Raw genomic sequence first — 21,095 nt, forward strand, 5'->3', positions numbered from 1 at the left:
TAACTGGCCAGTTATTTGGTTGAAACTTCTGTGATATTGATATTATCTTTGTTTTACTCTGAGGAAACTGAGGCTTAACAGAAGTTAATTTAGTGAATAGTTTCTTCTGTACAAACATTCACATTATTAATGCCTTAAAAAAGATAGAAAATCTTAATTAATTAATTTAATGAAGCAGATAACAGTATGGAGATTGGTGATCCAGGTCTGCCAAGACACTTCTGTCATCTTCACGTGGTGTCCATTTCTGGGTCTAAGACAGTTATTTCAGCTCTTACCCTCATGTTCTCATTGCAGCCCAGTGTGAAGAGAAGAGCATAGAATGCATGCCCCTTGTTTTAGGGTTGTTACCTAGAAATCATAGAATTACACTCATCCTATTGACCCAAATTCAGTTATATAGCCACACCCAGAACCAACGAAGCCTGTGGAGTCTTCACCTTAGGTGGCCCACGTCTTACTGAAATTTGGGGTCTCTGTTACTAAAGGAAGAAAGGAGAGAATGGATATTGGAACGGCTAGCCATAGTTGTGTACTTGGTTGCAATACCTCTGAGACTCACACAAAAGTCTGCGTAACTCCAGGCTGTTCTGTACAGCCCTTGACAACTAGCTGGACTGCAACAGCTTGCCTTTAGAAAAACTTCTCAGGGTACATTCCTGTCAGAATTTAATTCCTAGATTTCTCTCCTGACCTGTATATAACTTCCTTTTACTAGAAAATAAAATTATTTAACTCAATGTATTTTTTTTTTTGTCGTAGCTATTAGGAAAACTGAGCTAAATTTAAAGACGATAAGCTATAAGCTATTGTTAGTGAACAAGTTTCCAAAGCCTCTTTTAATCCTCCTCTATGACTTCGCTTTCACTTAATTCTCTCTCTCTCTTACCCTCTCCCTCTCTTCCTCCCATCCCCCTGCCTCCTCCCCACCCCACTTTGTCTGTCTCTCCCTGTTTTACCTTCACAAGTGATGGTGCCCTGGTGTTTTCTCTCCGCATCCCCACTGCCCACATTTTGAAGATAAGGACTAAGTAAAGGGGGTGGGGAGGTGGGGAGGATGAGGGCCAAGGTGAGTCACCACATCCCTTTCACTTTTTCATTTTTTTTGAAAACTTTTATTATTAGTTTTTATTACACAAGTAATACATATTCATTGTAGAAAAATTAGAAAACACAGAAAAGCAAAAAGAAAAAATAATCACCCATAATCCCACTACCTATAAATAACTACTATTAACATTTTAGTGTATGTCCTTCTAGCTTTCTTATGCATATATATATACATACATAGATATATTTATATATAATTTTCTTTTTTACAAATATTGTGTCATACTATACATACTGTTTTATAACATGTGTTTTTCATTTAATACATATTGTGAACATTGTTCTTTATTCCCTGAAAAAATTATACAGATACTACATGCTCATTGTGGAAAAATCAGAAATTACAGATATGCAAAAAGAAAATATAATTGCTCCAAATCTCACCTCCCAGAGATAAATGCTGTTAACATTTTAGCAAATATCCTTTCCAACTCTAATGCACACGTGTATATATATATATATTTTAAATGAGATCACACTATAGATATTCTGTAACTTCCTTTTTCATTTAACAATATAGCTTGTTCATTTCAATAAATATACATATGGTGCTTATTCTTAACTGGTGCACAGTATTCCATTGAAAGGTTTTACTATATTTAACCAACACTATACTGTAGGCTTATTTACATTTTTTCCATTCCTCCAAATAATGCTGCTGTAAGCTTTCTTTCCTGCATATACTTTTTGAACAATGAATGAAGGTTTCTTAGTTCATTTTTTTCTGATCCGTTTAAAGAGAATTTCCCTAAAGTGGAATTACTTGGCATACACTAAAACTATATTGCCAAAATATTTTCCAGAAGGGTCAAATGAATTTACACTCTTGTTGACTTTGTGAGAGAATGTTTATTTCCACACTTCCTTGCTGTCCCTGGGAACTTTAATTCTTTATACCCTTTGCCTTTCTGATACATAAAAAGGAGTTATCATAATAATTCACATTTTTTGATTACTAGTATTTTCAAATATTTTCATACTTATTATTAGTGCATTATTTTAATTTATGGTACATTGCCAGTCTTTGTTCTTGGCTCAATTTTCTACTGGAAAGTTTGATTCTTTTTGAGTCATAAAATGTCATTTACTCATGCATTCATTACTCACTCATTCAGTAAACATGTTTTCAGTGTTTGCTTTGCATCTAGCACTGTGTTAGATTTGAGGATATGACAGTTAGCAGAATGGGCATGGTTGTGGCCTTCTTGAACTTCCAGTTTAGTGGAGATAGACAAACAAGCAATAATGAAAAAAACACAATGAGGAAAGAATGAAATGGGAACACTTGGCTGGGAAGGGGGCTGTAGATCACAGAAACTTCCCAAAGGTAATGGAGTTTAAGCTCTTGACAGATATCAGAGACCTATACTCTTTGTTGCATGTATTTCAAATTTTGTTTTCTCTTAATTTGGTTTGTTATTTTTTACTGTATAAGAGTTTTGCATTTTTAATTGGTCAAATCCATCCATCTTTTCCATTGTGGTTTCTTCCTTTGGTGTCATGCTTAGAAAGCCTTTTGTCCACAGTAAAATTACATAAACATTCATTAATATTGCCTGCTAGTCCTTTTATATGTTTATTTATGTGCTTTACCATTTAAATCTTTACTTCACCTAGAATTTATTTTGATGAAAGTTATGAGGTATAGATCTAATATTTCCCCCAACAAATGGCTAACCAGTGATTCCAATATAACTTACTTAATAAGCCAGGCTTTCTCCCAGATTTGAAATGTCATCCCAATTCTTCTGTGTTCTTGGGTTTATTTCTGGACTTTATATTCAATTTTAGTGATTTATTCTAGGCTAACAGCATCACTGCTTTTTCTCATCCTATCTATATTTACCTGAAAGTCGAGCATTTTACATTTGGTGATGTTCTAGAACACAAAGAAATGATAGGCATTGCTTAGGTATGTGTATGGGGGTGGGAGTTAGTCTGGATGATATCTTTAATCCTTTCAACTTTGAGACTTCCAGAGTCTGAAATTCCATGTGGGATCATTGTTAATCTGGCATTGTTTGCTGTCTAAAAGAAATTAGATGCTTTTATCCTCTGTGTATTCGTTTTCCCATCTCACTCTAAAGCCCAGCTTTCAGTAGGTTGCAGTATTGCCAAACAGTAAGTATCCCAACTGTTACAAAAGCGCTGAGGAACAAAATGATCTGGCAGGATTTTAGAGCTTCCTCAAGAGCTTTCAGTAGAGGAGGCATCAAGGCCGTGCTAGTTCTAAAGTCCTCTTTGCACCCCTGAACAATGGTGCAACCAGAAGTGTGCAGTGAATCCGTTCCTAGATGTGTGCAAAACATTAGTGGACAGATTTTTTAAAGTGACACCTTGGCCTTGAGGCATTTCTTCACATACTTTATCCAAAAGTGCCTTTGGGCCCAGCCACTAACTGATGTAAAGCCTGGAATTGTGGTTTGAAAGAATATGATTGTGGTGGGATTCAGGTGATTTTTATTTTCTTTATATTTGGTAGTATTTTTCAGATTTCTCACAAAGAACTTATATTGCCTCTACAATCTGAAAAAAAAAATCAACGCGGGGTATTAAAAATATGGTGGTCAAATGGATGATTGTGTGCCAGAAAAAGTTCGCATCCTTTTCTGTTTCACCTCAGGGTTATTGCTAATCTGAAAGCAAACTACCAGCAGGAAGCCAAGACAGTAGAACCAAATGCCATGGAACTACACCTGAGAAAGTCCTTTGGTAGGTGAGAGGAGGGTGGGGTCAGCTCCTAAAGAGATGCATTGGCATATCAAATGGGAGACGGTGAATTACCTATTGCAACCATGAGCCAGTGTAGGTTATTAGACTTTGAGCACTAAATTTAACTTTAGGACCTGCTAGTGAAAGAAGATCTATAAATCTTGGAGTGTGTCCACAGGAACTACAAAACTGATCAAAGGCTGGGAAACAGGCACTATGAATAAAAGATAAGGTGGCTGCATTTATTTACCTTAGCTATGGAAAGCCCAGCAAGGGAATTAGACAAATTCCCATCTCCATGGATAGCTACTATAGCCCTCCCAGACACGGAGGTGAGACCTGAATTTATTAACAGTCTTCAGTTGTACAAAGGACAATTGCACAGAAGGTAAGTGTTACTTTCACACTGAGACTAAGGCGAGAGTGAGCACAAATTAACCAAGCAGAAGTGATTTAGCTCAGGCATTAAGAATAACGTGCTGAACACCAAGGTTGGGCTTATCAGTTCATAACTTTGCATGGATTAGTAGGAACTAATTTGAAGCTAAGGGTTCAATATAGTGGAAGGGTGGGAGAGGGCAGAGACAGGAGCTGAGAGCGTGCCAAATTGGGCTGCTTTATAATTTCTAAAACAATGAACCTGAAGTGATTTAACCTCAGGGGATGAAAATGAACCACATTCAGGAAAGGATATTAAGCTTTAATCAAACCTGATTTACAAAAATCAGGGTTTGCAGACCAGGTAAATCTGGAAGTGGTTACCTGCCTTGCAAGGGAATATTTACCCTAGGTGTCTTTAAATAGCATATTCCCACAAACTGTTTTTACAAATATTTGATTTAGAAAATTGTGATTTTTTTTCATAAACTTTCAAGGGTACTTCTTATAAAAGTCAAGCATCCCTATAACCATGCATTAGTTAATTACCAGTTCATTGGAACACAACTCTGGACTCCAAGAATAAGGCTAAAAACCAGCTGGTATAATGTAAATAGAGACCTGCATAGCCTTTTGAGATCTCTTCCAACCCTTTAGTCCTTCACTTTCAATCAAAAAAGCCAGAAGACAATTGCAAGTATAATTTCCACAAACATCAGATATTAGGTTGAACTATATGAAATTGTCATTTTTGTAGGTCAAAACAGTCAAATATCAGCAATTTCATATAATTCAACCTAATACAATAATTATTCTGGTAGTTCATTTCTACCTCTCTTCATCTTCACTAAAGCTAAAAGCTTTAACATATTTACTTTTTAGGTCAAAACATTGGTGGGCATATAAATGCCTGTGCATATAAGTACTGAGAAACTATGGGGTTGGGACTAAAGATGCATCCTGGATAAACCACTTATAGGCGTCTACCTCATCCTTTTATTGTCCTAGATAGTTGCGCCTCATGTCTGACTTTAGGATTTTTCAGTTTATGGAAAACAAGAGAAGTCCAAAGGTCTGATTTCTCACCCCATGGGAAATTCTGTCTGGGAAATGGGCCAAAGGAAGAACAAGGGAAAATATAACAAAATTTGTACCATGTTACAAGTTTAGTGGAGGAAGATCACAACAAATCTGTGAGCCAAAAAACGAAGCGTGTGGTTTCCTCCTTTCTAAAATATAGTATTGCTTATGTGTCCTGCTGTCAAGATTCTAAGCATAAGACAAGACACCAAGTACACATTGGAAAAGTCATATCTGCATAGTCATCTAAAATGAGACAAGCTTAGCTTAACTAAAAAGATTTTATTAACAATGTAAAATGTTAAATATTTTTACGATCTGAGCTAATTCCAGCATGCCCTATAAGATTTAACACTACGCTGATGTGCAGACATCATGCTTCAGATTTCAATTAGAACAAAATGTGAGAATATTCAATTTTACATTTGAGGGTAATTGGATATGGTACTACACCATTTCCTAACTGGATTACTTCACTCTTCAAGAAGCTGAAAAAGACAACATTGGATCAAAAGGAAATTAGTTGCCCATATGCATGGTACGAAGGTATTAGGGTTATTGTGTATTTACAAAATTTAAATACTTTTCATATATGGTTTTGTTGCATTATAAATTAAGATATTCTTATGTTGAAGCTCTTAGATTCTGACAGAATGGAAGACTAAATGTAAATGAGTGCAGAGAAAGCAATAGGTGAAGTGGTATATGATTGATTATAATATTATTTCTAATGATATTGATAGATTGGATTTTTGAACACAGTTTTGCAGTTTTAAATAGGTTTCTATGTTTAAAGACTTATTTCATATATGATAAATTGTTAACATGAGATCAGCAAGAGCTATAGATATACTATCATACATGAAATAATTTTTCTCCGTATAATTCATTTAAAAAAAACCTCTAAGTAATTTAAAAATCATAATTCTTGCTTCTGTCATGGTATGGTTTGGAGCAGACATGCACAATGTCAGCTTTAAAAATATTTTTAAAAACAGCCTGCTTTTTGAATCTTTTTTTTTTTCTTGACAGCAGCTGCTTTCAAATGTAAAATCATTTAAGAGGGCAGGGGAGGCGGATCAAAGCAATAAGGAAGCATAGAAAACATAGTCAAAACCCAATAACTGTGGTGCGGCTGACCGGAGGTCCTTGGGTTCTGTGATATTTTCAGGTCTTCCCAATGGTGGGTTTCCAGGAGGAATCGCCTAGCTTGAGACGAGACAACACAGCCCAAAGAACCTTCTCTTCCGTCTTCTACCCAGTGGGTAGGGAGTCAGATTTAGAAGGCTGCTGTCATCTGTGACGGGACAGAAAGTACAGATGAGTGAGGTACAGACAAAATCACCTGCTTTTTATGAATTGGCTTTAAAAATGCACCCTTGTTTGAATCAAGGCTTTGTTAACCTCAGCAGTATTGCCATTTTGGACCAAATAATTCTGGGTTGTTTGGGGCTGTCCTGAGCCTTGTAGGATGTTTAGCAGCATGCCTGGCCTCTAGTCACTAGATGCCAGTAGCACTTTCCCACCAGTTGTGACAACCAAGAATGTCCCCAGATGTGGCCAAATGTTCCTTGGAGGAGGGGTAAATAGCCCACAGTTGAGAACTACTGCTTAGAACTAAATTCAAACTGCTTCTGGGCAATCTTTCAGCTGAGAGAAGTATAGCTTCTTAGAAAGAGCCCACGCGTAAGAGTAAGGTTAGCTTCTTTTCTAAACTTGCCTCTGCTATTTACTAGCTCTGTGGCTTTCAACATGGAACTTAAACTCACTAAGCTTCAGTTTCCCCTTCTGTAAAACAGAATTTAATAATACCTTAGATGAGCATTAAATGAAGTAATCTATGAAAAACATTTAGCTTGGGTGGTGATGTTGGAGCTTAGTATAGAGGAAGCACTCAGTGAATATAGCTATTATTAACTCTTTCCTTTACATAGGACCGTTGCCTCCACTCACCTACTTTATGCCTCAGGAAGAAGTTTCAACTATTCCTCGATGTGTCCTTCCCTAGCACTTTCCATACATTTCTTTACACAAGGGCATTCAACATTGCTAGCTGTTGAACTCATAAGTTTTGGTTTGAAATTTTCAGCATGACGACAAGTAGAGGAAGAAATAAACTGGTAAACCAAATCTGGTTCAATGAGCTGGGTTTTTAAGAAACAGTACAGTCCAAAAGAGAGGGTAGGTAGAAACAACCTGTTGGAGTAGAACTGGTCAGTCTGTGTGCTAGAGGCTGGAGAAAGACCAGAAGGAGATAACCTGGAAATTGCCAAGTAGGGCAGTGCTAGGACATGGTCAGGCTGGAGCTAGGGGCGACCCTATGGCTGTTGGCTCTGGAAACTGTTGTGGACCTAAATTCTGCCTGGACTAGTTGCACTGCCCTCCTAGAGTGGAGTGAAGAGCCTCCCTCCTTTTCCATCCTAACTTTGAGGATACAAGACCTTGAGAAAGAGCTCAGTATCAGGAGTTAGAGGAAGAGATGGGTATAGCAAAGAACATGCCCCACCTCAATAAGACTGGTTTGTACATGGGGGTTGGTTTTCTTGATTCCTGAGCCTAGACACTCAGGAAACTGTCAGGAACAAAAATGAGTCCCGGCTTTCCAGTCCTCTTACATAAATTGTGTCATCCAAGTGACTGGGCTTTTCCTCCCCTTCCCCAAAGGCTCACATGTGTCATGCTTATTTGTAAATTAGCATCACCCACCAAGTTGACCACGTTCCTTGGAATGGTGCTCTATGTTATACATTCAGATGAAGCAGTGAGTCGGAGCCAGAGAAAAATCAGGTGGCCCAGCTGGGCACATCCAATTAATCAAACAGTCCACTCTTCTAGGCTCTCAGATTGAAATTCTCTTTTAAAACTCATATTTTGCTTACATGGAGAAAAAGAGGACTCTCTTTGTCCTTTCATAGTGAAAAGGAATTCGCTATAATCTAGATGTCAACATTTTGAGACTAAAAATAGGACATCACTCTTTTATAGTTAAACTTGTCCCAAATAGTTATGACACTGAAAGCAATGTCAGATACTATATATGAGCCTCATTTCTCAGGAGAATCTTTCAGAGCTGGAGCATGATATATTTGGAACAGAAAGAAACGATTACTCACTTTCTCATCATTTTTTAGGACTCATTTGTTTAACCAGCAAATGATCAATGAACTTAACCTAACCGGATAAAAAGGCAAAGATACAGCAGACTCTGAAGTGTAAAGAATTTTACCTCTTGATATCTCTTTGGATGCTGACTACACTTCCTAAAGCCCTGGAATTCAATGCTTCCTTGGAACAGAATCATCAAAACTATGAAGATATTTGGGGCTGGCCCCGTGGCCGAGTGGTTAAGTTCGCGCGCTCCGCTGCAGGCGGCCCAGTGTTTCGTCAGTTCGAATCCTGGCGCGGACATGGCACTGCTCATTAGACCACGCTGAGGCAGCGTCCCACATGCCACAACTAGAAAAACCCACAACGAAGAATACACAACTATGTACCGGGGGGCTTTGGGGAGAAAAAAGGAAAAAATAAAAATCTTTAAAAAAAAAAAAAAAAACTATGAAGATATTTATAGGAGGAGAAAAATCTTATTTCTATTTCTTTAAGACTTGGAAGATCTATTTCCTCAATTCTCATATATCCTTCTTTTTCTCCAAACATTTAAGAGACTGGGGAAGTGACCTAACTGGTATTTATATATTATAAAATGCAATTCTGATGTGTATTATTCCCACTACTGCAATGTTGTATATTCAAAGGAAGTATGTATGTGTGTGCTGTGGTATGCATATGCTGTGGTGGCATGTTTGCTCCCATTCTCTCTTTTTCGTGTATATTAAAAGCATACAGGTATTATGAGATTTGTATCAAGGCTGACCCTTGTACTTGTGCATTCATTACAGTAAATTAAAAAGTCTTTTGTGCTATTGAAATTCTCCTCACTCAGCCTTCTTTTCACATATATGTGTGTGTGTATATATATATATATATATTCACTTGTGAGTGCTGTATGCACACATGCACGCACACACACACAGCATTCTCAAGTGAATAGTAAGTGTTAGAATTGATGAGAAAGTGCTCATATGTTAAGCAAAGGACAGGCTGCCCATTAAGGACTACCGCTGGTTTGAGCCGTGTTTGTGAGCTTTTGTGACACCTTTGCCTAGCCCAGAGCTCATCTGATCATCACCTCGGGCTGAGGCGACACCAAAGCTCAAAAATTCTTGGCATAAATTCAGAGCAGCTTTTTACACCACAGGAAGCTGACACCTGCAGTAAATGCCGAAATTCACCCAGCAGTAAATATACCCAGAATGGTTTGAAGTGAATTTTAACTCCAAGGAAAGATGTCTTTCCACATTGATTGAAATCCTTTCTCTGAAGTGATGGGCTGCTGAAAGAATAGGAGCGAAATGGAAATGCGTCCCCAGTCATTCTGAACTTTCTGGGCTAACCCACCTGAACTTGTTGGGAAATCTTTGATTTTTATCGCAAATGTTGGAGATGTTTATAGCATCTTTTCTCCAAAGTGCATACTCTCAGAGAACTGTAACCTAGGACAGTTTTAAATGTGAAAATGAAAAGTGAGAAAGGGAAGAGGAGGAAGGAATGCATAGGAGAAAGAGAAAGAAGAGGAGTGTAGGAAATTAGCCATCGGTAAGTTCAAACCTCAGTGATTCCCTGTTTAATTCTTGGATGCTACTACACCCAGTGATGCTTGAGTCCCCTAAAACACAAGGATACCATTTCCCTATTGTTCAAATTTCTTTTGCTAATAAAAGATTTCTTACATAGATGTTAATAAACAGAAGGACATGGAAATGAGGAAATGAGTTTTCAAATAATGAACAGAGTGTTTGAGTTTAAAGCTCTGTTCTCAGATAAACTCAAGGGAAGTGCTCATAATGGAACAGCGGTTGCAAATTTCTATTCCAAAAAAAAAAAAACGAAAAAGAGGAGACCTTCAGCTAACCCAGCACTTCTCAAACATTAGCTGCATCAGCATCATCTCAGGGCTTGTTAAAGCACAGACTGCTGGCCCCACCTCCAGAGTTTCTGGATCAGTGGGTCTGAGGTGGGACCAGAGAATTTGCATTTCTTACAAGTTCCCAGACCTGTTGATGCTGCTGGTCCTGAGTCCACACTTTGAGAACCACTGAACACCAAAGGCCTGCTAAGTACAAGGCTCTGTGTCAGGTGCTGAAGGTAATACCAGATGGGTCCCAATAGAAAGATGGTTCTTGGCCTCAAGGATCTCTCCTTGAGTAACTAAGGCTTCATTAGGAACACCATAAGAGAGATACTAATACAATGCTACAAGAATTCCCAGACGGGGAAATTATTCCCATCTGGAGGAGGAGGCAGAAGATGTTCACAACAGATTCATGGAGGCCTTGGCATTCATGCTGGGCCACAAGGGTGAGGAAAACTTGGACATTTGGTGAGGAGGGGGAGAGGGGTGGGAAGGTGTTCTGGGTGAACAGAGCAGTGGAAACAAAGACATGGAGGTCAAAGGCAGCCTCATTTTGGGTCCAAGTAAACAGTCCAGTCTGGCTGGAATGAAGGGCATATGAAGGAGGGGATAGTACAAAACAGAACTACTTAGAATTCTCTAAATATGGCTATATCTTCTCTTGCCTTCCTGCCTTTACACACACCATTTCTTTTTCCAGAAAAGTCCTTCCTTCTTAGACAAATGCCAGTCCCTCCTTCTTCAAGATTAGCTTAAGCATGTTTTTCCCTGCAAAGTCTTTTCTGACTGCTCCATGCATCTGCATTCCTTTGTGCTTCCATCCCTTCTATAAACAACTGCTATAGTCCTTTGCACATTATTTGCTTCCAACCCTATCTACCATCTGGTAAGCAACTCTTTACAAAAGTCTTGATAAATGTACCCTTGCTGCCCCAGCTCTTCATCTCCCACTTACTCCCCAACCCTCCTAACTAGGCTTCCAGGCCCAAAATTCAAGTAAGCTGCTTTGCCAGCACAACCAGTGACTGCCTTGTTGCCAAATCCCTTGGACAGTTTCAGTTCTTATCTAGTTTGACTGCCCTGAGCTATTAGCCATTCCTTCCTTGCAACTTTCTTTGATATATTTCATAATGTTTCTCTGGTTTTCTCCTCAGTCCCCTTTGTAAACTGCTCTCCTTTTTCCTAAAACTTTAAATTTTGGTATTCCAGGGCTCTTCTCTATGCACACTCTCCTTGGGTCATCTCAACCATTCTTAGGGTTTCAATTGCCATTATGCTGATGATGCTTAAATCTGTATTCCCAGTCCTCCCAGCTCACATGTCTCACCTCAGCACAAGACTTATATATCCATTATTAATCACTGAGAATGCTCTTGGAGTCCCCTCATGTCCAGAGCTTCAATCATCCTCTACTTCTACTGCTCCTCCTCTGTTCTCTCTAACTTAGTGAATGACACCATGATTTGTTCTGGTTTCCAAGTCTGACCCTGGGTTTCATCTTTGATTCTGCCTTCTCTCTTATGTACTTCATCCGACTGGCCGTATGTTCTTCTCCAACTCCCTGGATTCTGGTCAGATCTTAAGCATTTCTCACCTGGATTATTACATTTGCCTCTTAACTGAATCCCTCCAATGGCTTCAGGATAAAGTCCAAACCTCTTAACATGGTTTACGGGTGCCTTAATGATATAGGGCCAGCTACCTCTCTACTCTCTCTCCTAAGCCTCTTTTCTAACCACTTTTCTAACTAATGAAGTGTTTGTAGCTCATCAAAATGCCCCACTCTTTCATCGCCCCACATGCCTTCACATATCCAGAATCTCCTGCCTAGACTATCTTTTTTCCATCTCTTTCTTTGGCTAACTCTGATTCATCCTAAAAAATCTCAGCTCAGATGCTTTCCAAAAAGCAATTCTCAATACCGCCCCCTCACCTTACAAATCAAATCTGGCTAGGTGAGAATCCAATATGCCCCTGTAGCAACCTGTGTCTAACTATTACAGCACTGTTATATTCTAAGCACTAATTTCTCTGTCTTTCCAATTGTGTATGTGTGTGTGTGTTAGTTGTTTCCAGAATTCACACACCCTACCCTGAAGACCCCATCACAATCTTTGCGAGGGGAGGCATATGTCATTTAAAAAAGCTTCCCAGGTGATTCTTTCAATTTGTTCTGTTGAGATGGAGAGCCTCTAGGGGAGAGATACCCCCAGCACCTGACACAGGACTTGGCACATCATAGGTGACCATCACATGTTGGATGATGGTGGGGACAGTGGATGCTAGGGTGAGAAGTCTATCTTTCCTTCAGTAGACAATGGGTAGACATTTAACATTTGTGAATAGGGGCTCAACATAATCAGAGTAATGCCTTAAGAAACTGGTGTGTGATCAGTGATGTGTGGATTAGACTGGAGGAGAAAGAGGGATTATGTCATAGTGAATCCTAGACAAAAGGCTGCAGAAATTACAAAGGATATGAGGTTGCTGGAGTAAAAACTGCTCAGAGTAACATTCAGACACTAGCCTGAAGCACAGAAAGTTTTATATGAGGCCCTGGGGGAAGGACCTAAAAGCTTGTCTCCAGGTTAGCAGGTGGCATAACCGCCCAGTGTTCTTCAGCCAGATATCGGAGAACTCTTCTGCCTGACGTGGCTAGGCTGGTTCTGGATACGGAGGTCCAGATAGGACTGAATTGGGGGTATGAGTCTGGGGAACTGTTCCTGAACTCAGTTTAGTCTGGAGTAGAATTGTCTACAGGAGGTGACCCATTCTAGAACAGATCCAATTCCTGACTGATCCACTTCAGACTGATGCTAATGCATGGTACAAACAACTGAATTCTAGGCAAGAGTGAATGTGCCAACAGATCCCACAGCATTCATTAAGTCAGAAGTTTGAAAGAGGTGAAACTGTCTTTCAGGCTTATTTTATTTCTGCGGATTTGATTTGTTTGATTACAGCATGCATTTAGAAGAGGCTTGTCCCTCACTTTCCAATCTCCTTTTACCCTTTGTCAGTAACCTTGCGGGCTCTCTACAGGTGGTTCCATTTGTAATCCATTTGACACAGCAAGACTATCATAATTAATGAAGCTCCCTACAGCACCACCAGTGACCCAGAATGTAGGACAGGAGAGGTGCTGGAGCAGTGGAAATAACAGTAGGCTGAGAGCCAGGAGACCCGGACATTGTCGGGAGGCTGCCATGGAGCCGTGGAAGAACAAGGGCGGCTAACTCTTCTTTTGTGCGCTTCCTTGTCTCCAGTCTTAAACTGGAAAGATGGAGAAGAAAAGGCCCTGTCTAAAAATGAAAGCATAATCACTAACGATTAAAATTCCTGCTCTTGGCCACCTTCTGTTATTTGCCACTGAAAATCAATTTATAGCAAACTGTTGTTGAGTCAAGTTTTGATTGCGGTAGGAAGAGAGAAGACATGGTTAAATTTTTAAATGCTAAAATAAATGTGGAATAGTTTCTGAGTTGAGGACAAGGATGGAGCCTGGTGAATGGGGGAACATGAGCATTTCCAGTGTAGGCTTCCCCAGCACTTGCCCGGCAGGATTTTCACATGGTCAGTGTTTGAGGTAGGAAAAATGGGGACCAGGTGTGTTATCTTTTCCCTTTTTTTCCTCTCTGCTTCAAACACACATGTAAATGGAATAAAAAGAGAAAGGAAATAAGAAGCCAGAAAGAAAACAGATGGCTTTCTATAATGGTTTTCATCCAGTTAGAATTACGTTTTAACTATAAGGTCCTACGGAAAAGAACTGAAATATATTTTTCAGAATTTTACCCCATATCACTTCTATATTAACACAGACCTGTATAACAGATGAGTCACCTGAAAAGAATTCCGGAAGGTCATGGGAAAGCCCTTACAGTCTATCTCAGTATACGCAGTCAGAGAGAGGAATCTGGCTGATTTGTTCATTAAAATGGTACCATACATATCTGCTAACAAATGTTCTGGGAGGGACCCCAAGACCTGCTCTCCTTCCCTCAGGCTTTCTCACACCCTAGGGCCAAGACTCACACCTCCCTGTGTCCACTGGTCAGCTCCTAGTGACATCATGCTGTGGGTACATTAAACATGTAGTGAACAGAGATGTATGGTCACTTGGTAATGGTTCCCATTTTTCCCCCACATGAAGAAACCTGAATTTCCCTCAAAACTTCACCTCAATTTTTTAATTAGTTAAAATCCTACTGCATTACTCCCTCCTGAAGAAGTCCTTGCATCTCTTAGCTTTTTCCTTTTCATTCTCCAAAGGGATTCAGAGTTCAAGTCCTGGGTATCATTTATCTGGATAACCATTCCTTTTCTGCTCATGTTTTTATTCATAGTATCTCTCTTTAATTACTACTATTATACTTTAAAAATGTTTTAAAAATTTTAATTATTTTTTCTGCTTATAGAAGTAATACAAAGTTAGACAAAATATTTTTATTATACTTCATATGATTATAAAAATGTCCTAAGTAAGTAAAATAAAATTTCTGTCTTTCCATTAATGCCTGGTTCAAAACTGTTAGATGAAGTTTCACTAAAGGGAGAGGGAACGTTTGGATGGTTTGATTTAGAATAGAGGCTATGTGGCACACATGAAATTCAGACTGGGGACCCTAGGCAGCCATCCTTCTGTGCAGATGAATGAGCAAGAGGCCCACGTGGTGCTGATGGGGGTAGAGTGTCAAACATAAGAAGCTGAGGATAGCTCCAGACATGAGCCCCAAATTGAAAATCACAGGGACCAATGTTCTTAGCTGGGGGCTCAAGGCCAGTCTTTCCTGGACACTATACACAGTCTGCTTCAGAGTGGGTGGTAGCCGGGATTGTTCTATTTGATGATGATAGGGAGTTTTCCAGAACTAGGTTGGGTGGGACAGCTGGTGAATAACAACAACAACAACAACAATACTAAAGCAGTTGTTAGCGTTTGCTCTCTTAAGGTCAGTAGTAGACATATGACATGTGTTGCTTCGTTTAATCCTTACAACAACCCTCTAAGGTAGGTTATACTATTATGTTTTTTTTCAGGGATGAGAAAATGCAAATTTCCCGAAGTTAACTTGTTCTGGGACATAAAGCTGGTAAGTGGCAGAGCCAGCATTTGAACCCAAGGCTAGCCTTAATCCAAAGTCCCTGGTCCCAACCACCATGCTTATTTCTTGCAACAAACTTGCATGGTGTGGTCAAATGGCTCTTGTCACCAGAATGCGCTGCAATAAAACACTGCTTTCTTAAAACACTACAAGGTCTCCAAAACACATTACCCATGGCTCAAGCCAGTTAGTCACCAGGACCTTCAGGGGGTGTCTCAAATTACCTGATGTACCACATCCCCTGCCTCTTATTTTCTGACACCCTGCCTCCATCCCATGCAGCTCAGGCCACACTACAACTCAGCCCTTTCATCTGGTGTTCTCACTTCCACCTCTCCACCTTCTGCCACGCTGCTCCCTGAGCCAAGAGGCGCCAGCTCTGCTGCCAAATCCTCTCCCTCCTCACTCAGAGGCAAACAGCACCCTGTCCTCCCTCCCACCTAGGCTTTGTTCTGAGGAAACAAGAGGGGTCTCTTTCTTACTGCTAAAAACACTTTCCCTACCATCTATGTGCCACTCTCTGAAGGTGACACTCCACTTAAGTCTGCTCTGGCCATGTATGCATAGTGAAAGTGCTTATGATTAGTCCTTTGTACATATCTTCAGACCCTGTGGCTGTTACGTTGGGGTACAGTTTTAAGGAACATCTATGGTTCATGCCAGGTGTTATTCTACTAGGTTCCAGGCATTGCTCTAGGTACTAAAGACACTATAGTTCACAGAAGCACGTAAAGCCCCTTCTTTCCTGGAACTTACATTCTAGAGAATATCCCCTTTCCCTTTCTGTGTTAGGGTGGGGACTCCTGAAGGAGAGTTCTGGAGACAGACTGCCTGGGATCACAGCCCAGCCTTTCTACTCAGAGTCTGTGTGACCTCGGCCAAGTTAGTTAACTTCTCCCTGCCTCAATTTCCTGTAAATGGGAAACATTACTAGCATTTCCCTCAAAAGTGTTATTGACATTAAATAATTTAATATAGTTAATATATCCAAAGTACTTAGAATAGTGGCTCTGATATTAGGATTGTGTAATAAGAAATATTTATTTGGTCTTTGACCTCTTTCCTGGCACAGAGCTCCTAAAACTCTTGGAATTTCCTAAGGGATGAGAGGAATAAGGGCGTCTTTTGTTATGTTAAAGAGGTGGTTTTTGGAAAACACCTGAGGATGGGGGCAGGTTGCAAGGAGAACCAACCCTGTTATTAGGCGGAACTTTCAGTCTAATCTCTGGGGGGAGGGGAGAAGGGCTGGAGGTTGAATCAATTGCCAATGGCCGATGATTTAATCAACCATGCCTATGTAATGAAGCCTCCATAAAAACCCAAAAGGACGGGTTGGTGAACATGTGGAGATTTAAGGCGAGTGGGCTCAGAGAAGATGCAAGCTCCCCACCTTTTCCCCATACCCTTCCCTAAGCAGCTCTTCCATCTGGCTGTGCCTGAGATATCCTTTAATAATTAACTGGTGATCTGGTAAGTAAAATGTTTCTGAGTTCTGTGAGCCACTCTAGTAAATTAATCAAACTGAGGGAGGGGGTCGTTGGAACCTGCACTCTATGGCCAGTTGGCCAGAAGCATAGGTGACAACCTCACTTGCTGTTGGTGTCTGAGGTGGAGAGGGTGGGCAGTCTTATAGGACTGAACCTTTAACTTGTGGGACCTGATGCTATCTCCAGGTAGTATCAGAATTCAGTTGAATTGTAGGACACCTAGTTGGCATCCGAGAATTGCTTGGTGGTGTGGAAAAACCCCTACACAGTGGAATGGGAGGCAGAATCATAGTGGCACACTATAAGTTCTCAATATATGTTAATTATTACTTCCTTTAGATAACTAAACTAGATGTTAGGGATCAATCTTCCTTTGGAAGTATTCTTAAGTCTCCTCTATTAGGCTGTAAACTTCTTAAAGCCAAGGGCCAAGTCTTCAGTCCTTTTGTGTTTGCCACCCCTGGTATAGCGTTTTCCACTATAGTGTGGGCAACGACTAAATGCTCTTGATTGACAGGGCCAGTGGAGGAGGTGTCTGTTTTGAGGTCTGAGTGTATCCCAGCTCTCCTCACAGCAAAACTGTGTTCACCTGAGGGACTCCATTCTTGTTATCATATCTTCTCAGGAAAAGATAACTGTATGCTCAATGCCTTCTAGTGTTTATGTAAAAAAACTTGCCTTAATTTCTCAAGAAACAAGTCCCAAGGTTATCATGTTAAAAACATCTTCTGCCTCAAAGAGAAATGACAAGACTCACCTTGATTTTTCAATGGTAAAGGCATAGTTTCCCTGAGTTTGCTTAAAAGGTTTTTCATTTCTCGCATGTCTCTGTAAAATGGATAAAAAGAAAAAATAACCAGCTGTAAATTTTTGAAATGCAATCTCAGTCTGTTCTATGAGACAACTGAAGGACAAGAGTCTGTGCCTAATTGTACTAGCTCTAGTTTTCAATGGGCAAGTATTGAATTTATTTTGCTTTTATAAGAAAAAAAAAAATCTGAGATGGGTTGGCTCTGGAAGGAATGCGAACTACTCTGGCAAACATTTCCGCAGGGCATTCTGCTGCAGGAGCGCTCGTCTCTGTCTTCAGTGGAACCTGACTAGATCAGAGAAGAGTCTCCAGTAATGAGGACTGTTCTTCAGATTTCCAAGGGGAGCTGAAGGACACACAACTAGGATGGCAGGGGTACTCTGGGCAAAGCTGATACCAGGCAATAGTGTTCTCAAGGCTTTCTGGTCAGCCGGCTATCATGGCTGTGTAGGTTCACTCCCTGTTGACAGCTTGGTTTTAAAAGTTTCTCATTACCCAAATTGGAACTTGCTGTAACACAGCTGTCAAGCATTCACAAGGGCCAATAGTTATTAAACTTACGTGGAATGATGGGAGAGTATGACAAATTCTGAAACTTTCACAGAAGAGCTCTTCACAGTGGATGAAAGAAAGAGAGTGAAGCACCTGCACCAGCTGGGCCTTCCTCTAGCCACTGGCATGTATGAAAGGCACTGCATACCTCTAACATCCTCCGTTGTCTCATATGACCATAAAACCACGGAGCTGCAGAGCAGGAAGCCAGCTCAGTGGGTTTCTATCTGGGGTAAGGGGTGAGTTGGACTTTTCAAGTCCTTGGGACACTTGTTCCCTACGTGTTCAGGTGGCTCTCCACTGAAATTAGCGCTCTTGAAATCCCAGGACAGGTAGATTTCATTTAAAAGAGCAAAAATTAGATACATCTTTTAGTTAACTCTAGAATAGGCAGGCAATAGCAGATACCAAGGCTTTAAGAAAGTTTTTTTGGGAAGATAATCCTAAAGTTGAGGAAAGTCTTTTCCACTAACTTATTTTTCTTCTGCTGTTTGAGGAAAGAGAGCCACCTATATTTTAGACATAAAACCCCTCAGTCCATTTCACAAAATGCAACTGTTCTGTTGAGTATGGTTGAGGACCACTGTCTTAGTGGAGGCTGGAGACCCCATGGGGTCTCCTCCTCAAGGACTGACTAACATGTGAAAAGGAGCTCTAGTCTTGGGAATAGCTGACTGGAAAAGGAGTGGAAAGCAGCCTTGTGGATCTGTAGAAATATACCTGTAAAAACACTCGGAATGCTTTCCTACAGGTGTGAGGTTGTGGGAGGTCTGTGGGGTGCTGATAAGCCCCAGAAGGTATTTCTAGAGAGGGAAGGTGAGAGGAGGGGAGGGGGAGTGAGGAGGACAGGGCTCTATAACCAGAAGGGCAGGGGGTACATTCTGTTTTCACAAACAGTTCTCAAGGGCAGATGGAATGGGTGGGAGGTGGAACGGGCTAGTGATGCAGTATGTGAGACTGAGGCAAGGTCTCCCTGGAAACCACCAATTCTCAGCCTTGGCCGCTGCACAGGAGAATCACCATATACCCAGCCCACCAGAGTCTGCTTTGGTTGGTTTCTGGTGGGCTCCAGGCATCAACGTTTTTTAAAAAAACTCCCCTGGTGATTTTAATGTGCAGCCCAGTTTGAGACCCACTGATCTCTTAGGGCAGAGAGGCAGGGAGAACTGAGGAAGCTGCATTCTCAAACCGGGTCTGCTGTGCCTACTTCTCTCAGTCATTCCCACCACCTCTGACCGCAGTCTGGACTTGCAGCAGAACTGAAACGCTGCCAACACTGTGGGCTATGCATTCCTATTCTTATTGCAGCCATAGCTTGCTTTCTTATGAGCTTACAAGGCTTGGATATAGCTGCCGAGCAAGGTTTCTGAAGAGGAAAATGGCTTTGCTGATGGATTATGCCCTGACCAAGGCAGATATTTCTTCCTGGGAATAGAGCAAAACATTTTCTTATTTTATAAATTAAGACAAATCACTCCTTCATCATTTATCTATAGTTCTATCAAACTGTGCCAAACAGCTTTATTGTTTGAATTGTTGGATTTCCAAGCTTATACGAAATCCAAGTTTTATTAATAGCACATAATTACCACATGCTTCCATTTTATATAAACACAGAAATTTGGTAATTAGCTTTAGAATTATATTACAATCTGAAAGTAGAACCACAATGGCTATAAATCCCATTGTGTGCTACATTTCTAAAAATAAAAAAATAAAATGTTCATTATCTTGTGAATGCCTCAACCCCAAACACGCAGAGCACTCCGTGGAAGTGCCCAGTATTCACGTAGCTGCTTCGTGCGGCCCCTGGGGACGTTAGTAGCAAAGGCCAAGATGTCAGTGTGAAGGCCAATAAACAGCGTTCTCATCCTTCTGCCTCACAGAATGGCATTTTTAACATCTAGATGAGGCATGGCACTGATTATATTATTATTGCTCCCTTTTCCCAAATGAAAAGGAATCTCATCTTCTCAAGAAAGAAACTCCTCCTCCAGCAGTGAGCTTCTGGTGAAGACAAATGCGTTAACTCACTTTGACCACTAAGGGGCCATCAGCTCCATTGTGGGAGAGAAAAAGGGAGCTCTGGGAATCGCTGTTTGAACTGGACAGAATGCTCAGCCCCTGACTGGCAGCTAAGCAGGCCATTCCATACGCCCGAAATCTGAGAATCTGCTGGAGGCATCTTTGCCCGATTTCACGTTCTTCTCCCTTAAACAAAGGGAAATTTTGGGACCCAGCCAGTGGGGGAGCTGTGATAGTAGGTAGATCTAACTTTCTCCCTTCCAAGGAAGCACACTGTTTTCATTTCCATGGAGACACAGTGTGGTGGAGGGGTCAGCAGAGGCCTGGGAGCCGGCGTCTGCTGGACGTTTTGCTATGGTTCCACCACAGGGCTTGGACTCCTTACCTTCCCTCGTCTCGGGTTTCTGAGAGTTCTATTTCTGAGTCTGAAAGAGAAAAATCTCGACTCTGTGTAGCCCCTAGGAGTATTTAACTGTAGGAGAGTTGGCTGTCTATTTAGGGTAACTTTCCACTTACCTTTCACTGTTCTCAATGTCTGTGGAAACCTGCCAGGAATGTTGCTGAATGTCTACGGGGGATGTTGAGGAGTCCTCTAGAGCAGGTGTTTCAGCGCTTGCCTCAATTTTGCAATCCAAACTCTTGGTTCCCCCTCCAGGCTCCTTTCCTAATGGGGGAGACGGGGGTGTTGGTAAAGAGAAGGGGTTAAGAAATCATTGCAAAAGTTGGCTGTGCTTTGAGTCGAATGCTCCATTAACCTTAATAACTTTGTGAATACTAAAATAATTTATATATACATGTATACGTGTGTGTGTATGCAGCATTTTCTACAACATTCTGGGAAAGACAGCTTGAGGTCAATGCAA

General features: G+C 40.8%; 1 protein-coding gene across 2 annotated transcripts in view; it reads right to left on the reverse strand.

Moving 5' to 3' along the window:
* Nucleotides 1-1,344: 1,344 nt before the first annotated feature.
* The window catches only part of RGS7BP (regulator of G protein signaling 7 binding protein), a 104,740-nt gene continuing 84,989 nt past the window's right edge, over nt 1,345-21,095 (reverse strand). For both annotated transcript variants that reach the window (XM_023625615.2, XM_070246208.1), the window contains 3 exons: nt 20,749-20,896; nt 17,602-17,672; nt 1,345-6,577 (listed from right to left, as the gene is read on the reverse strand). In XM_023625615.2, coding sequence (XP_023481383.1) covers nt 6,486-6,577; nt 17,602-17,672; nt 20,749-20,896 — 311 coding nt within the window. In that variant the 3' untranslated portion in view covers nt 1,345-6,485. The remainder of the gene's footprint in view (nt 6,578-17,601; nt 17,673-20,748; nt 20,897-21,095) is intronic.

Source organism: Equus caballus, chromosome 21 (assembly GCF_041296265.1).
Source record: "Equus caballus isolate H_3958 breed thoroughbred chromosome 21, TB-T2T, whole genome shotgun sequence".
Classification (NCBI taxonomy): domain Eukaryota; kingdom Metazoa; phylum Chordata; class Mammalia; order Perissodactyla; family Equidae; genus Equus; species Equus caballus.